Source organism: Sylvia atricapilla, chromosome Z (assembly GCF_009819655.1).
Source record: "Sylvia atricapilla isolate bSylAtr1 chromosome Z, bSylAtr1.pri, whole genome shotgun sequence".
NCBI classification, from domain to species: Eukaryota; Metazoa; Chordata; class Aves; order Passeriformes; family Sylviidae; genus Sylvia; species Sylvia atricapilla.
The window spans coordinates 35,601,644-35,619,298 of record NC_089174.1 but is presented as its reverse complement, the minus strand read 5'-3'; the positions used below and the strand labels follow the sequence as shown (position 1 = coordinate 35,619,298).

The 17,655-nt window shown below is 39.0% G+C and overlaps 1 protein-coding gene and 1 long non-coding RNA gene across 2 annotated transcripts in view; one reads left to right on the top strand and one right to left on the bottom strand.

Moving 5' to 3' along the window:
• LOC136374636 (uncharacterized) overlaps positions 1 to 17,655 on the bottom strand; it is a 47,322-nt gene that overhangs the window by 670 nt on the left and 28,997 nt on the right. Inside the window, exons 3-4 of the long non-coding RNA XR_010745941.1 lie at positions 17,315 to 17,451; positions 5,226 to 5,655 (exon numbers count right to left, since the gene is read on the bottom strand). This is a non-coding gene — a long non-coding RNA (uncharacterized lncRNA). The remainder of the gene's footprint in view (positions 1 to 5,225; positions 5,656 to 17,314; positions 17,452 to 17,655) is intronic.
• The window catches only part of SLC28A3 (solute carrier family 28 member 3), a 38,500-nt gene that overhangs the window by 17,091 nt on the left and 3,754 nt on the right, over positions 1 to 17,655 (top strand). Inside the window, exons 6-15 of the mRNA XM_066340049.1 lie at positions 1,370 to 1,514; positions 2,860 to 2,973; positions 4,374 to 4,451; positions 8,908 to 8,988; positions 10,003 to 10,083; positions 10,965 to 11,090; positions 11,413 to 11,543; positions 12,284 to 12,452; positions 13,968 to 14,165; positions 16,791 to 16,872. Coding sequence (XP_066196146.1) covers positions 1,370 to 1,514; positions 2,860 to 2,973; positions 4,374 to 4,451; positions 8,908 to 8,988; positions 10,003 to 10,083; positions 10,965 to 11,090; positions 11,413 to 11,543; positions 12,284 to 12,452; positions 13,968 to 14,165; positions 16,791 to 16,872 — 1,205 coding nt within the window. The remainder of the gene's footprint in view (positions 1 to 1,369; positions 1,515 to 2,859; positions 2,974 to 4,373; positions 4,452 to 8,907; positions 8,989 to 10,002; positions 10,084 to 10,964; positions 11,091 to 11,412; positions 11,544 to 12,283; positions 12,453 to 13,967; positions 14,166 to 16,790; positions 16,873 to 17,655) is intronic.

Below are 17,655 nucleotides of genomic sequence, written 5' to 3'. Positions count from 1 at the left end.
ATAAATGGTAGATGATTAGACCTGTCAGATACTTATTTCAAGTATTCCTGGGCAGTGATCAGGGTTATTGAAGTTATCCCTGGCAAAATGAGGAGAAAAATGAGCCTTGTAGACCAAAGAAAAAGCAAATGAAATCTCGTTAAAAAGAAAACAATATTGGTCAGCTACCTTTTGTTTCAGCTAGGTCACCTACTAGCCAAGAGACAAAGTTTTAAGGAAGAGTCATTCTCAGTTCAGGAAAATGTTCCACATTATTCTTAAAATTTAGAAATGCTTTTGTTAAAAAAGGTGATAGGAAGATTGTGGTCCTTCTACTCAGGAGCCACATTAGAGAGAAGTCACATAGAGCCATTTCCATTAGATGATCTGGCAGCCTCTCTGGGAGAAGGAGCAAAAGGAACAGGAGAGCTCTGAGGAGCAGATGGAACAAGGCAGGGGCAGTAAGTGCTGTATTACCTGGGCTGCAGTCCTTAAATTGTACATATCACAGATTAGGTGCTGAACTGTTTTGTTGCAAGAGACAGAAAGACTCTCAGATGTGGAAGGGGTTACTTAGCATTGCAATTGGGAAGCCATTTTATGGAGTTTGCCTGCTATGTTTTTAATCCCCATCTAAAGATAGAATTTATGTATCTGGGTACCACTGAAATCAGTGAAAGTTTACTGTTAGACAAAACTACCATTAAAGACTTAGGACTGTGTTTATTTCCTCTCTGTACATGGGGTGATGTATTTTGTTGTCTTCCAGTCTGTTGTTGCAGTAATTACCTTCAATAAGTAAGCTTAACATGCTTCTCATAGTGGGACCGTAGAAACACTGAAATACAGATGTATACATGTCATTTCATTGTTTCTGAGATAGCTGAACAGACTACAAATGGTTGCAAGGAAATGAGGCGTTTATAGGCTGCTCCTAAGTAGTGTGCTCCATTGGTCCACCAGCTAAACAGCACAGTACAGGTCATAAATACCACAGCCTCTCTTGCCCAGAACTAAAGAAAGATTCAATAAAGGTAGGAAGGGAAGGAAAAGAAAGATGAAGTAAGAAAAGAAGATATTGCACTTCATTTAGTAGAAATAACACAGACAAGAGTCACTCATGCGTGTTGTTTTTTTTTTTTGTTTGTTTGGTTTTTTTCCCATACTCTATACCCTGGCTTGGAGGACATTTCTTCCAAAAGCCACGAAGGGATTTTGCCAGAGGCTCATCAGCATAGGCAGGTTCCTGCTTGAGTAGAGCCACAAGTATTACGGCCCAATATACTGTAGAAAGAATTTATTCACAAACAGATGTAAATGTGGGTATGGGAAGGGAAAGGAATATCCCAAACATCATTTTCAGGATATCGTGATGCTTTTTATTTCCTAGGGTGTTGTGTGCAACTCTTATTATAATGATCATATGCTGGCTCATCCTTGACACAACAAAACAAGGATCCCATCAGCTAATCTCCTTTGGTGGGCTTGTGATGTATGTTCTCCTGATGCTTATCTTTTCCAAATATCCAACCAGAGTGAGTATTTATTCCATGACGGATCTTTTGGGATTTTTTTTTTATTATGTGTCTAAAAAGCTATTCCCCAACCCTAGCACCAGGTCTAGTAAGAGTAACAAAATGTGGGAAAGTAAGAATATAGGCTTGGCTGACACCAAGAAGCACTGTATTTAATTTCTGTGGAAAATAATATTGCTGTTGGGGACCATATAGGGGCTGTACACCTGTTTCTCACTCTTTGGGAAGTTGCTGCCCATCTTCTGTTCCAGCTCTGATACAGTTCAAGCTGAGATAGGCAGTTCTTCTCCATGCTTTCACCCACAGGAGCCTCACCATAGTCCTCAGCACATCGCAGTCATTTATTTGAGGACACTGTCATCACATCAGTACAAATTGCCTGGAATGAGAGATATGATAGACTTGTGTAGCTCTTAACCCCTCACAAGTTTATTTCCCACTGCAAGTTAAGCAGCCAAGGGTGAGTTGAGGTCCTCATTTTTTGCTCACCCACTTCTTTAGGTTCTCGAATGCCATTTATTTTAATTTTCCATCAGAAATATCCACTCTGTTTTGGTGTGGCATTGCAAAGGGGCAATACCATAGTTCAGCCATTGCAATTACGACTTTAGCTTTTACTTCTGTTTGCATCCTTCACATATCTTAGCATGCTTTCATTAATCAAACATCCATTGTCCAGGTCACCAAGTTTTCCCAATACATTTTACATCTTCCATCAGTGCTGAGACTTTCTTAACAGGTGAAGTCCTCTCAGCAAGGACTAATGAACTTGCCCTGTCTTTTGCAACTGCTGCTGTCTCCAGCTGAGGTGAGAATTCATCCTCCAAATGCTTTGTGCTCTCCCTTGAGCCCTCATTACAACTGATTGGTTTGTGTTATTACATTATGATCTGATTGAATTAGAGAATGCCATCTCAGCTCAGCTCTTTTTTTTTTTGTAAGTGATTTGATTCAATTTTCACAAAACAAAGATGTTTTCTGAGGCAGAAGAACAGGAATCATCAATGTAGTCAAGAGGACCTCATCATAGGCAGACACAGTTTCTCCTATGACTGCCTTTATATGATGAATCACAATATAAAATTGAGTAGTTCTTGGCTATCAAAAGTCTTTAAAGCTTGGGGATAGAAACAAAGTTGAAATTACCCAAGGACAAGCCCTGTAGCAAAATCTCCTTATTCTCTGTCCAGACATGTGTAGATCCAAGTCCCCCTGCTCTTCTAGCAGCTGCTCCCATCCTGCGGTGTAGTCAAGACAATCCCCTTACATTATTTAAACAAACCCAAAGTAAACTATTATTTATTTAAATAACAAGATTAGTTTCTTTATTTTTCTGTCTACCTAGGTTGCTTGGAGACCAGTATTTTCAGGAATAGGAATGCAGTTTATTCTTGGGATTCTTATTCTGAGGACCAAAGTGGGTTTTGATGTATTTAACTGGTTAGGCATTCAGATCCAGGTAAGCTATTGAGCAAAATCCTTACTTGTTTAATAAAATTTTCTGTCTGGAGAGCCTTACATTATATAAACAGGCTGTTCAAGGATCCATTTGTCCCTTGATTCTTTTTTTTCTTGAAGAAAACAGGATTCTCAGAAAGGTAATTGACTTCCTGAGTTCAACATTCTTCTCATTTATTTTTTGTTCAGTTAATACAGTGGCCAGAGTCATCCCATTTATTAATGACTTAGCCATCATTGGGCTTAAGTTATAAATTGGCATTCTTGAAACACAAATTACTGTTGTGCCAGGGCACTCATAAGAACTCTTAGAAATGGCTCAACTCCAAATCATCTTTGCAATAAACACGATATGCAGCAAAGCCTTGGGGTTTAGGGCACAACCCTAAATATCTTCAGAGCAGCAACGTTCCTGGCATCAAGGACATTTCATAGTCCTCATAACATACAAGAAGATTATTTCAGCTACATACAGGTGGCAAAATCCAGATCTGCATGCCAGAAGGGATCTCTAGAAAGTGGACAGGATCTATATGCATGCATCCCTGCAGACACAAAGTTTTTTGAAAGTTTGTTACTGTAAAGTAATGAATAAGTAATATCCAAAATATAGATCAGAGAGTACCCACTGAAGGTCATTCAGACTTTTCACCTCAGGGATACTATTCTCAGAACTGTTGTTCACAGGTAAAAAAGCACATGTAAAACTAGACAGTGCAGAATATGCTGTCTTTGCACAGGAGCAAAAGCACAGATGTAATGTCTGTCTAATTCTGCAGCAGTGAGAGTCATCTGGGTTTTGTCACCAGGTTCTCAGTCTCTGACTGAAGCAGGTCTGGTGCTTCCTTTTGTTAGCTTCATATTTTCATTTCTTACAGTCTATTCTGTCAGAACTAGTTACTGTGGCTATTATAAACTGTATTTTAACTCCATTTTGAACTGTATCAGTAATGCATACATTTGCATCAGAAAAATAAAAATGCACTGGATCAAAATTTAAAAGTAGAAGATTCCCTCAGGCTAGCTCTTAGCTACACCTTTTGAAACCCTTTACTTCAACCATCAAATCTCAATTTTAAGCTGGATAATTCATTGTAAGCTGATAATTTGTTATTTACGTCAGATAGAGCTTAGAAATGCACCACCGTATTGGGATTTAAAAGTAAAGGTTTTTTTCAGTGTAGCTTATGGCATCTGTTGTGTCAGGTACTCAACAGAGCACAGCAGAGACCCTCAGTTCAGCCAAATACAATTAGCAGTGAGGCACAGCAGGACCCGTACAAATCAGAGTCCAATCTTCTTGGACATCACCATATCTCTGCAAGACAACTAGCAATATTTTGTTGGGTTTTGACAGGTATTCAGAGCTTATGGCTAATTTACTTTGCTTTCTGTCCCTAGACTTTTCTGGAGTACTCTGATACAGGTGCCAAGTTTGTTTTTGGTGACAAATACACCGATCATTTCTTTGCTTTTAAGGTGAGATGTTTGTTATATGCTGTATGTGGCAGATAAACAATGCTAAGAGGAACAGTACAGCTGGAAAATAAATTGTGTGTCTTATCATACCTATGTAGTCACCAGAGAAATCAACAGGTAAACTATTCCTTATTATGTGATATTCTGAATAGAAAATTAGGAAACACTTTCATTCACTGCTATACACTGAGTTGGATTTTGCTTATTTATTTTAATTGTGACAACATATATTGCATGTAAACGAAAGTTTGGAATATCTTTCTACAAGGAATAGATTAAAAGATTTGTACCTGGCCACAGAAATACTATCTCCTGCCTATTTTCCCCACCTCTCCATGAGTAAAAGTGCTCTGCCATGCTATGCTGTTGTACCCTTAAGTGCTGTACAGACCACTGTTACACAGACTTTCCCTCTGAAGAAATGGAGAGCCTAGATGTGTATTTATTCATGCCTGGGAGAAGAGTTAGAAGGTGCATAAGGAGGAAGAATTACATGATATTGCATTACTATTGAATTTATAAGATCACAGGGAGATTTTCCATCTTTTTCTTAAGAGACCTTTTTGGGCAGCTAGAATACCGTTTATCTGCTCTATACTCTCTAGTCTGCACCAGCATCCTTCCTGGTTTTGCTTTGAGAAATAGCTCATGCCACAATTCCTGCTTAGGCTGGAATCAAGAACATACAAAGCAAAAGAAGCACCAAACCCCAAACCAACCCAAATAACAAATAAACAAACCCCAAACAAATATGATAAATGTATCAGAACTTACTTAAATGCCATTCTTTTGATATTTCAAATATGTGATCACGGGCTTATATGCCTTTTGTCTTATTTTTTCTTGAGGTGATATTCCAAACCAGACATCCTGCAAACTTAGCTCTTTCATTACTTGAGAGAGAAGGTGCTATCTGTAAAATAGTCTGCTACTAAGAAGAGTCAGAACATCTTAGAAGGGAAAACAATGTAGGCATTTCATCAATAACATGATCCTATATGTTTCAGGGATGAAATTATTTGATCTCAGCCCCCCGCCCCAATGATGCAAAATACTTTGCTTACTAAAACCATAACCAGGGATTAGAGAGCCAGAAGTTTGCTCCTGTGTAGGCAGACGTCCATCAGACTTATCCTAGGGTTCAAGCCAGCAAAACCATGGAATTTCTAGAAGATGATAACAGGAACAAGTATATTATTCTCACCTTGAAAAACAAGAAAACAAGTTGGTTTTCAGAGCTGCATATATATAGGCATATATACATATATATAGTAGACGGAGTGGCAGGCAAGCATACAGCAATATCAAAACATGCTCCATCTCCTCCTCCTCTAGACAGGGAATTCCGTCTTCCAACAACAGTGAGTGACAGCCAGTCTGTTCTCTCTTGAAACGATTGTCATTTATTTAGACATTAAGCTGGTCCAAAGTGCTTTTTTTTCTGTCTTTCAGATATTTTATGGGGTTTTCAATGTTGTGATGAGCTCTCTAAATCTTGCCCCAAGGTATTTCAAAGTGTCATCCAAAAGGCAGTGCTTAGCTCCTGAGAGATTAGACAAGGGACAGGATACGTCTGCAGAAAACTGTCACAGTCCAGTTGTATCCATACTGCATCCTTAGCAATATGCAGAGACAGATTACTTTTCTTCCAGGTAAAATGGACATATTACCAGAGCAGACACATGCCATATGTGCATATGCACACTTGTATATGTTCTCACCAGTCCCACCAGTCCCCCAGCGCCTTTGAGCACACAGTTCTGGAAGCACTAATCAGTCAAAAATGAACAAATTTGAATGCATAAACTGAGATATTTTCAATGTGTATTTGTGCAGGTAGATGCAGAGTTTCAGAGTTGTGAAAAAATCCACTTGGTCATGTAAATAGGCACTTCCAAGTACTTAAATAGATGGGAAAGACCTTTTAGTATTATGTCTTCTGTCCTGGTGACAACAAAAGACAAAGTTTGCTTTGACCAAGGACGAAATTGGACTTCTGTTAAATCTGTAGCTTCTTTAGTACACCAGGAGAATTATGGTTCCCTGCGAAAGGCTTTGATTTGAAGGTCAAGCTTTAGGAGTGTATGAAAAAGTGGGATGTTTCTTAAACATCAATATCATGTTTCTTAAACATCCTTCTTTGAAGAAAAATAGGGAAAAAGTTAAAGCCACAGATAGGAGGGGAGTTGAGAGCAGCCAAGAATTTTAACTTCCTGCTCTGTACAGTAATAACAAAAGAAGAGGCTGGGGAGAAAGATACTAATTTTACTAAACTGAACTGTCTGCTGTTACTGCATGGCAAAAATTGTGAAAAGGATCAAGGAACAAAACTAGAGAAAGCAGCATTATATTAACTTGTTGAACAGCACAACAGATTAGGTTAATTGCACTCTGTCCTTTAAGTGAAAGGTTCTGATAATCAAAATTGAGTTTCTAAATGTTTATCAAAATTGTTGATAGTACCAACTCTCTTTAGAAAGCCACAGAGTCTATGTACTGAAAGGATCAGAACTAACAAAGTGGTTTGTTGTTTTTCATTCTATTACTTGATTTTATTAATAATGCATTATGTAATTAGTGAATACACATGAAAGCTTCCTAGTCTTAGTGGTTACGGGAAAATGACTGCGGACCCTGTGGACTGGTAACTGGGGATACCCTTAGAGGAAACTGAGTGGTTATATTTGCATTTTAACAGGAATTATAATACAGGGTAAATCACAGTTGCTGCTTTATGGATGGAATATGCTTGGTGCATGATTTGAAACCTCTTCCACGATGATTCCTCATCACTTGTTAAGGGAGATGGAATAGAGGGTGGAGTGGAGGCACCACTGCCAGGCTCCATAGAAGCACTTGCAGGGAAGAGAACTTGGTGGTACTTTGTAGTTGATAAACCAAGGAAAGAGGGGAAGATGTCCTGCTACTTAGCCAGCAACTGTGGCAAAATCCCTCTCCTTAGACAAAATTGCTTCATAGAAGCCTAATAATAATATTAATGTAGACATTTATACATATGTAACTTTACATATTAATGTAAAGTTACCACTACTGATGTAGGACCACCCCTTAGGGAATGCGCTCTATATTCTTTTTGACTGAATCTTTAAATGCAAAGGGAGAACATTTTACTCTAACCAGTAACAAAGTTATGTGTGACTAGAGTCACTAAACTCCACTTAAACAGAAAGAATTAGTACATAAGTAAGTTGAGTACAGGGGGAAGTTAGGGAAGACTCCATCTTAACTGCTGGGATCAGTCAGTGGGCTGAACCTGTTTTCTCCCCCATAGGAAATCCTGTTGGGTAAGAACCAGACTCTTTGTGCCCTGAATATTTATACTGGGGATTAGAGCTTGTCTGTGTGCTCCTTCAAGTATATTTTTGCAGTCAGATACAATCAGCAACAATCTCTGAACCTGAACCTGTAACAATTTTACATTAATAAGAGTGTTATTCCTTAAATTATTAGTGTAAATCCTTTATGGACACTGGCAGCTGGCAGCAGGTAACACACTCTAATAGGGCAAGACCTGCTGAGAGGTCTCCCCTTATGCTGGTGGTGTATTTCCATAAGACAGTCAAACCACCCTGCAAACCAGCAGGACTGTTCACTTAAAGGAATACCCTTTAGGTACCCCTAAAGGAATGCTGACAGACTGATCAGGCACAAGGGTCTTGGCTTTCCTGGGACACTGAAAGACAAATTAAACACTGAGTGGCAAATAAGTCTCTCTATGCTAAGGGTCAAGGACGCCCTTTTCACATGACAGTGGTACTGTTTTAGCTGTAACTAATCTGTCTGACTGATTTTGGATCTTCAGGTTTGGGGGAGGAATTTTTCTTTGTTATATTCCAGCACAGAATTGGTGCTGTCCTGAATACTTCATATACTTGAGAATCAAGTTACATTAGTTTTATTCAGGATGAAAACCCAATCAGAGAGTGGTTTTAATAACCCATTAGAGAGTGGGTTAGGCATTCATGCAATTCTTTCAAATTATGTTGAAAGTATTTTTCAGTGCCCACGGTAAGATACCTATATTCACTTTTTGTATTTACTAAGTATATAGTAAATACAAAAAGTAAATCTTTTCTTTAAGAAAAGTATAGTAAATACAAAAAGTGAACCTAATCTTTAAATAGATTCTTTTTAAAGGATGTAAATGTTTGAATTGATTTAAACATGGCTATAAACTAATGTTTATTATGCTAAGCTAAACAGCTTCCAAATAATTGCAGTTGTGTTAGAAGACTATGTAGATAAATGAAAATTATTTAATTACAGCACAGACAGGAAGGTGAATAATTTTATAGCATAAGTCTAAACTTAATGGCAAGTTTTTGGTATCTGTAAGTACAATTCCAAAAACCTGGCTCTGTTTTTCAAAGAATAATTAGCCTGAAGGACAGGTAACCACTCAAGAAGTTTTAATGATTTTGTGTCTTCAAATCAGGTACTGCCAATTGTGATTTTCTTCAGTACGGTTATGTCTATGCTTTACCACGTTGGATTCATGCAGTGGCTTATTGGAAAGGTATGCATTTTTGCCAGTTAGGTGCCCATTTGGCTAGTGTGGGGAATGTTTTGAAGGTGTGCAGAGGAACTGTAGCTTGGAAATTGTTCCAAATGTTACCATTACATGGTAGGTGTGCAAAATCTTAATTGGCTTCACATAACACGCTTTCCCTCTCTCAGCCTTGTTTCATTGCTTGTGTCATATTAATTGTTAGATTTGCCTGGCTAGCTTTAGCATCCCTTGGATGCCATACTTGCTTAAATCTTCTCTTCTGCCTGCCCTTCTGCCTTCTCAAAGTGCAGGATGGAGATTAAACCACAGACAGTGGATTTCTGCTAAGCATTTCAGTAGCAATTACAAATATCTTCCTATTACAGATACCCAGATAAGATCAAAGCAGGTTCCTCACCTCTCTCTTAAGCGTTCATTTCTGTCAGCATATATGTCTACTAAGATAAGATCAAGTCCACTTTCTGTCCTCTCTGTCCAATAAACCTATCATATGAAGGAAAAGATCTTCCTCTATGGTGGGTAGTTAAACCTAATCTGAAGATATTCTTAAATTAAAAGTACTTCCCTTCACATTCACAGGATTGTTACACAGCACCATGAACTAACATTAGTGTGATATTAGTGTGACACCTAACTGACATTAGTGTGCTAAAATTGCAATGAGGCATTTTTAGCCTTAGTCTAAATTTCCCTTTTTTTCCTTCCATATGGTCCAAGTCTTTTTGGACAAGATGATAAGTAATAAGAACACATGAAAATATCTGTTTTGTTTAATTAAGTTTAACATTTTTATGCCCAGAAGGAGCCTGGAGTACTTTCAATTTTGCTAAATTACTGTGTCTTATTTTAGCATGTAACTTTACATGAATGTGCTATACCTTTAAGCTGAAACCATGAACTCAGGAAGTACTGGAACATGTCTCTGAAGTCTTAGATTTATATGATTAATTCAAGAAGGGCATGGAACAGACAAAACCAATTTTTGTTTCTTTTTTTTTGTTTCTTTTTTTCTTTTCTTAGGTTGGTTGGGTAATGCACGTCTTCATGGGGACAACTCCTGTTGAGTCTCTGGTAGCTGCAGGTAACATATTTGTGGGACAGGTGAGTTGGAGCACAGAAAAGCATGCTAACATATGACAATATTACAGAGTATTGGGAAATAATGCTGCTCATTGAGCATTCATGTATTAAAAGAATAATCTCTTACAAAGCTAGGATTCCACTACAGCAAGTCTGATGATTGATTTCCAAAACTGCAGTATGTTCAAATGTTGGCTATGAAGAAATAACAATTTCAGGATTCTTATTGAGTTGAAAAGCCAAGTAGTATAAAAAGATGGCACGGAAAGCAGGCAAGGGCAGGAGAGACTATGAAGAAAACTAAGATCCAGGGCTAGCAGTGTAAGGCCTTATTCACAAAAAGAGTGGACAACGTCTAACTTTCCACTTTAATGGGAAATGCATTAAACCTGCATTTACAACAATGCCCGTCCCAAGTTTAAAAGCAGTGTAGAAAGATCAACAACTAATATCCAAGCCTGAATGCACGATTAGCATGATATTTAGCAGTGGTGCATCACCACATCACAATGCTTCAAGATTTCAAGTATTCCTTTGCATGACACTGCCTGCAGGATGTGCTCACACACATGCCAGAGGGGTGTCTTTCACTTGACAGGTTTGTCTGTGGCTCAGACCTGTGGCTGTCCCTAAGTCACTGAGAATTGGAATAGAATTTCTTGGCAGTTTCATTTTGCTATCAGGGAGAGAGCAAACCAACTGCGATTGTCTTCAGACATTCTCTTTTTGGAATAAAAAAGACCAAATCTATAGAAATTTGAGCACTCGTTAGCACTAGGATTAACTGCTCAAAGATATCTAAGAGAGTATGATGCAGACACTAATTTTTCTGCCCTTAATAAAATAAATCTTTAAACTTTTATTAGGGATTTCTTAATTTCTTGCTTGTTTTTCACTTCCAGACAGAGTCTCCTCTCCTGGTACGGCCCTACTTACCATACATCACCAAATCGGAACTCCATGCAGTCATGACAGCAGGATTCTCAACTATTGCTGGAAGTGTTTTAGGAGCATATATTTCTTTTGGGGTAAGGCAGGGAGAGAGAACTAAAAAATACAAGGTTTATCTGAAATCTTTCAAGTATTTGGCCCAGCTAGAACACATTGAAAGTATCCCTCAGTCATTCCCACTGTTTGTTTTTTTCTCTCTCAAGGAATTAGCCACAAAAATTCTTGGTCTTCTGATAGCTCATTCTCTTCTTTTCCTTATGAGCAATATGAGCTTTTAATGAAAAATCATTAAAAGCCTGTAGAAAAATCATCCAAACAACTAGAAAAATTAATTATATTGCTATGTGTTTGTGCATAATATGGTTGTCATGGAGTATTTTCTGTTGCCTGGAATTTTAGGTTTCCCCCTCCCACCTACTAACTGCTTCCGTCATGTCAGCACCAGCATCATTAGCTGTCTCCAAATTATTCTGGCCTGAAACTGAAGAGCCTCTGGTAACTCTGAGGAGTGGCATAAAAATGGCAAAAAGGTAAGCTGATCTAGGTGCCTGTTAGTACTACAGCAAAAGTGATACCTGGAAAAATAACTCAACATATAAATTTTAGGGGGATTACATGGTAGGTGTGCAAGCAATAAATTAATTACAGACTAAATACTGAAAATGGTTAATTTATGAATTTAGGTGAGTGTCCCCAGTTATAATCCAACATATGCCAAGGACCTAGATGAAATTGTAAACTCTCCAAAGAAAGAAGGAAATGCCTACCTGAGGTGACCTGCCAGGAGGCTTTCCCATCTGTAAATGGAAACATGTAAAAAGCAAAGGCAAAGCAGTCATTTCAACAACAGCAGCAAATTTTTTTGCCCATCTGCAGGGAGACTTCCCTTGAGAATGACAGGCAAAGAAAAATGCTTGTATCTGTTCCTGAATGGCCCAAGCTTTTCTGCAAGGGCTGTGTGGAAGAAAAGCAGTGACCACTGCCTAATCCTAGCAGTGGTACAGTTTTGAGATCTGATCCATGTCTTGCCCAATCCTGAATGTACCAGAATACATCCTCAGGGCACCACAAGCATATGCTTCAAGTGTCTGCCATGAGGATTGACAGGAAAAGTTTACTTCACCTCATCGTTCCCCTTTATTATTTTCTCTATGAGCATACAGACAGCTTCTGTACTAGAATTCTAATCAAGTGCACATACCTTTTAGTTCAGTTATTTGTTCTTGAATTTAAAGATGTTCACACTCTGGTTTTCTCTTCATTGGCAAAGTGAATCAAAGAATCTGCTGGAAGCAGCCAGTCAGGGTGCCTCTACCTCCATTGGGCTGGTGGCAAACATCGCCGTGAATGTGGTCTCCTTCCTTGCCCTGCTGAGCTTCCTTGACTCAGCCCTTTCTTGGGTGGGCGACTTGTTTGACTATCCACAGCTAACCTTTGAGGTATGGTCTCAGGTTCTTCATTGAGCTGACATATGTGCATAATTTGTTTTTCTCAAATTTAAGTCCTTATGTGGTTTGTTTGTAGTTGGTTTTTTGTTCTCATTTTGTGTTTTAATGTGATGTAAACCCATATTTTATTTGGATGTTCTGAAAAATTTCTGAACAGTTGAAGTAGAATTTTTGTCATGTAGGTATTTCTGTATCTATTAGTCTGCATAGAGTTTCCCTCTGTGGTGTTCCTGCTAACCCTCAGTGTATGTTTATACAGAGTGGGCTAGCATTTGCTTTCTCTGATTTGGCAGTGCAGCACACCTGTCAGTTACACACTTGCTGAGCCATTAACATCTCCTTTAACTAAACATAAAAGTGGCTTTAGCTTCAAGAGGTCCCATCAAACCCTTAATACTTGCTAGGTTCACTTAGATGGGGATACTGGAGAAAGGCTGGGCTTGTCTGAGACCAGACTTACTCTTTATCAGTTAGTTCTCAATACAGTTACAATGTAAAACTGTACCCAAATCACTTAACAGAGCAAACGGGTTTCAAACAGGACTTCTGTGCACTCATAACATATGCCACTCATAACAGATTTGGCTTCATCAATACTATGTTATTACCCTGCTGAGCTTTCACAGATATCTGACTGCACCCCAGACAACCACAGCTGAGGAAAGGCACAAGTATGCATGCTTTAGTCATACTTATGCAGGGGTTGGTATTTTCATAACTTCTGAGTGGTGTAAAATTTGGACAGGTAGATAGTCCACAAGGAATTGAGACACACAGACATGATGCATGCAGCCAATCTTACTTAGGAGAGACACTAACGTGTAACCTTTTGTTGGCAGAGAAACCAGCCAGGAATAGTAACTGCTTAAAGACCTCTGTTACAATCCCTAAGGACAATTTGATTATATCTTTTCACAGTTTAAGCTATTTTCTCTCATATAGAAGCAAGCTATACTGTGATATGGGATTTCTTTTCCAATTTGCATGAACCTTACAATGCCAAGAAAAAAATAGGTACACTTTAATTGTGTCAGATACACAGCTTTTATGCAGAGACAACTCTCTTGTTTACACCAGTTGGAGTCCAATAACCTGATAATTAAGTGTGTTCAATAACACATTTGATTTAATCAGCAGAAGAATTAGAATCCTCAGTTCTCTTATCAGCTTCTTAGTTCAGTCTTCCTTCTTCTTTGCAAACACTGTGCCTAATTTAAAGCCATTATTGAGGGAAAAGAAGGCACAGAAACCTTTGTTTTATTTTAGATGTAAAATTAGGCATATATATCAATATTTTTTATATCTAGAGACTGGATTAATGTTTTAAAAGTTAGTTAAGCATGCCTTACAATTAAAAACTCTCCCAGAGTTTATAGCAGCAAAAATTCAAGGCCAATTTTTTCTGCTAAAATAAAACCATCCTTATTTTAAGTTTAGAAAACTTAATTGCCTGCCATTGTTCTTTGACCATATCTTTTGATCTGCTTTTCTTTATGCATTCTGCAGAATATTTGTGCTTATGTCTTCATGCCATTCTCTTTCATGATGGGAGTAGACTGGGAAGACAGTTTTATTGTTGGTGGACTACTAGGTTACAAAACTTTCTTCAATGAATTTTTGGCTTATGAGCGCCTTTCAAAACTGATTCAAAACCGAGAAAAGGGTGGAAGCATGTACATTAATGGTGTGAAACAGTATATGACAGTAAGTAACATTTTCTGTTCTACAGATTTATTTGATCAAATACTTAAATGTTGAAGCTCAACTTATTTTCTAATATGGGCATATAGTGGTTGCATATTACTCTAAGATGTGTCTTTGAGCAACAGAGTTCAATTATGGAAGTGCAGCATTGTTCTGTGTGGTTGCTGTGACTGTCATTGCCCTAGCTGTCTTGAACAAGCATAGAAACAGAATGGTGTGGGTTTGGGGAACATGCAGTGTCCCTCAGGACACCACACTTAAGACAGAGGCTGTCTTCAAGGCAAGTTTCTTCTTACCTGATTCTCAGCACTTTTCTATGAGTTACTCTCCCAAGAAAACCATGAAGAAGAACTTGAGGATCCTTCTATCCTCAGAGATTTGTCCAAGCATTAAACTTAAAGAGAGGCATCCAGCAGGCTCTAGCAGGTGGCATTACTGGCACACCTTTGCTGTAGGCTATTGTTCCCTTTGCAGAGAGCTGTAATAAAAGACATCTGCATGGCATACACGTCCCTTGCTGCACTGAGTCCAACCTGTCTGTCTCAATCCAGCTTTTCAGCCTTGCCCACCTCTCATTCACAGTTTACTCAACAGAAGTGTAGCTCCTACTACAGTGCCCTGAGAAATGCTCAGGGCAATGCTAAGGGCATCTTACATGTGTGCATGGGGCCAAGGTCATTCAGTGATCAAAGCTGACCTTTGTGGTTGTGATGGCTCCACTGTCTAGCATTCACGCACAGCACATGCTGAATTCGTCCTGAGCACAGGCAATGAAAACCATGATACCCAACTTTACACCTCCATTGATCCTTCTTTCTCAAATCAAGATAGATTGACACTGTAGAAAGCCTGAATAAAAAAGTATTTTAGAAAATAGTATTAGTATTTTAGTATTTAGTATTATTAGAAAGCTGTTATAAGCTTTTTTGAATCAGATGGGATACTGTAGATACCTCTTATATTAAAAAACAAAACCAAATTCCTGACCACTTGCATTTCTGATTAACAGAACATATTTCACATGTGGAGGTAGGAAGCCAGATGGTCTTGTCAAATATTCATGCCCTTGCCTGAGCACCCATTACCACTGTTCCTGAAATTCCTGGCACTAAAACCCTGGGCTGGAATGATCTTTGATGTGCCCTGCTCTAGCTGTGCTTCCGTCTACTACGTGAATAGGCCACTGAATTCCTGCATGAGTGAATAAGGGCTTCTTTAGTATGGAATACAGCCTTAAAACACAAATCCTAGGAACTCTATTTCACTTCCCCCCACTCCACATAAGATGCCATAGAGAACCTTCACATTCACTTCTAATACCTATAAAGAGCTGTATTAGCGTCCATGGTGAAAAGCTCTGAGGAACATAAACAATTTTGATTCATAATGCTAGTAAAAATTGGCTGGTAACCATTATAATTATGGCACAACAGTTCAGGTAAGGGTGTGCTTGGCTTCCATTTTTAATTTCTCTTCAGCTTCAGAGCTCTCTAATTCATCCACACACACATACTCACTCAGACTGAGCAAACAAGTGTCTTACCTGAGTCATTAATTCCTGTTTTCAGAGCTAGGAAAGTGCAAATGAAAGCAGGGAAATCAGAGTACACAGAGCTTTTTCTAGGAAAAGCTGGTAGAGTGGGTACTTGAAAAACATTTTCCTGCATTTGTACAGATTGATTGAAAGTATCTACAAATTGATGTTCATAAAGGAGGAATTAAACCAGAGGAACTTCTAATAAACAGGAAACCTGCTAGAACACTCACTCATTTTCAGCTTGAACCTAAACCCCAGTAAATAGGAATTCAGAGCTGCCAGGGGGACAAAAATCTATTTGCTAGGATATGTTGCCTCCTTTCTCAAAATGTTTGAACTACATTTGTCTGAAGACTTACAAAATTTGTTGTCTGAATTCACCTAAGGTCATTTTATGTTCTGTGAGGGGTCCCTCCATGGAGACAAAGGTCAACCTTGTCTCTGCTCTGAGGTCCAGGCTTAGTTGGTGTTACCCAACTAATGTGGCAGAAGTCAGTATGGAAATAAGCTGTTAAGGGGAATTCCAAAATCATAATGTCCCTCTCTGCCTGTGAACACATCCATGTACCCACTTCCTAGGAGACCAATTTGCTTTTTTGCCCAGGGTGGAGCATGCACAAAGCAGCTTTGTGAATAGAGTCCCCTGTTTCTTTAGGGGATGAGGAAGTCAGGAATGCATACCGAAACCTGAGGTTTCAAAAGAGTTTTATGGAGGCATCCAGCTGTGAAAAACAAATTGAGTTATAACTCTCTGACTCATACTTTCAGAAAACAGCAGCTAAATTGCTACGAGTAAGATAAGATTTTTTTTTTTTGTCTTTAATTACTAGTACTCACTTTAAAAAGGCGCAACAATATACATGAAAGGTAAAACCATCACATGGCTTGTGAGTCCTAACATGGGCAGTGGGTGTAAAAGCCTGTGACTTCCCACTGTGGAGCAAGTCTACTTTTCTGAAAGCCACACCTTGGGCAGCAACCAAGCAAAACAATTTTTTTTTGTGCTCAGAGACACAATGGCATGTTTTCAGACCTAAAAATCACAATGAGCTGTTTCAAACCACTGGGGATGTGTCTTTGCTTTTCAGGTTCGCTCTGAAGTCATTGCCACCTATGCTCTCTGCGGGTTTGCCAACTTCGGCTCCCTGGGACTGGTAATAGGAGGCCTGAGTAAGAACCACTCTCGCTGACAATTTGTCAAGCAAATCCCAAAGAAAGCATCCAAAGGAACAGGCTGGGTTGAAGCTTAGCAGCATTAAGGGCTGAGCAGCTCCTCTGCCAAGGCCTAACATTGAAATGCGAATGGAAGGGCACTGAGAAGGGTTACAGGTTTTGATGTGGAGGTACTGGGAAAGATGCTGAAGGCAAGGGGAAGGAACCAAGCCCTTCCAATAGCTTTCCCTGTTTAGCCTTCAAACATGAGCCTGAGCTACTACTATCCATGAGCTTCAGGAGGAGCAGATCAGCTCCTTAGCATGCTGGTTTGTAAGACGAATTCGGCCGTTTCCTATAAAAATACATGTATGCAGTAGGATTAGAGAGAAAGAATTAATAAAAAGGTGTTCAGATCTCAATGGAAAAGAAAAATTGAAAAACCATTTAAGTTCCTTACCAGGCAGCCAAGATTGCTGGCAGTCCTCTTTACCCTGAAGCCACAGTGGGGTCTGCAGTGCTGGCAGTGGGGAGCTAGACCCAGACATGGGAACAGATTCTTCTGAAGGGCACAATCATCCAGCACAGACATGCAAACTACCAAAGCAAACAAAAGTCATCATTTTATATATAAACCACCCACTTAACGCAGAGAGCCAACACTTGGCACTTGGCTTTCAAATAACCCACTAAAAATGTCCCATTTTCCCTCCATGTTTCCCTTAGTTTAAACTGCAGGGTGGGAAATTACTCCTGTGGGGGTGAAAGCTGGCAGATTCACCTTCCCTATATGCATTTCTG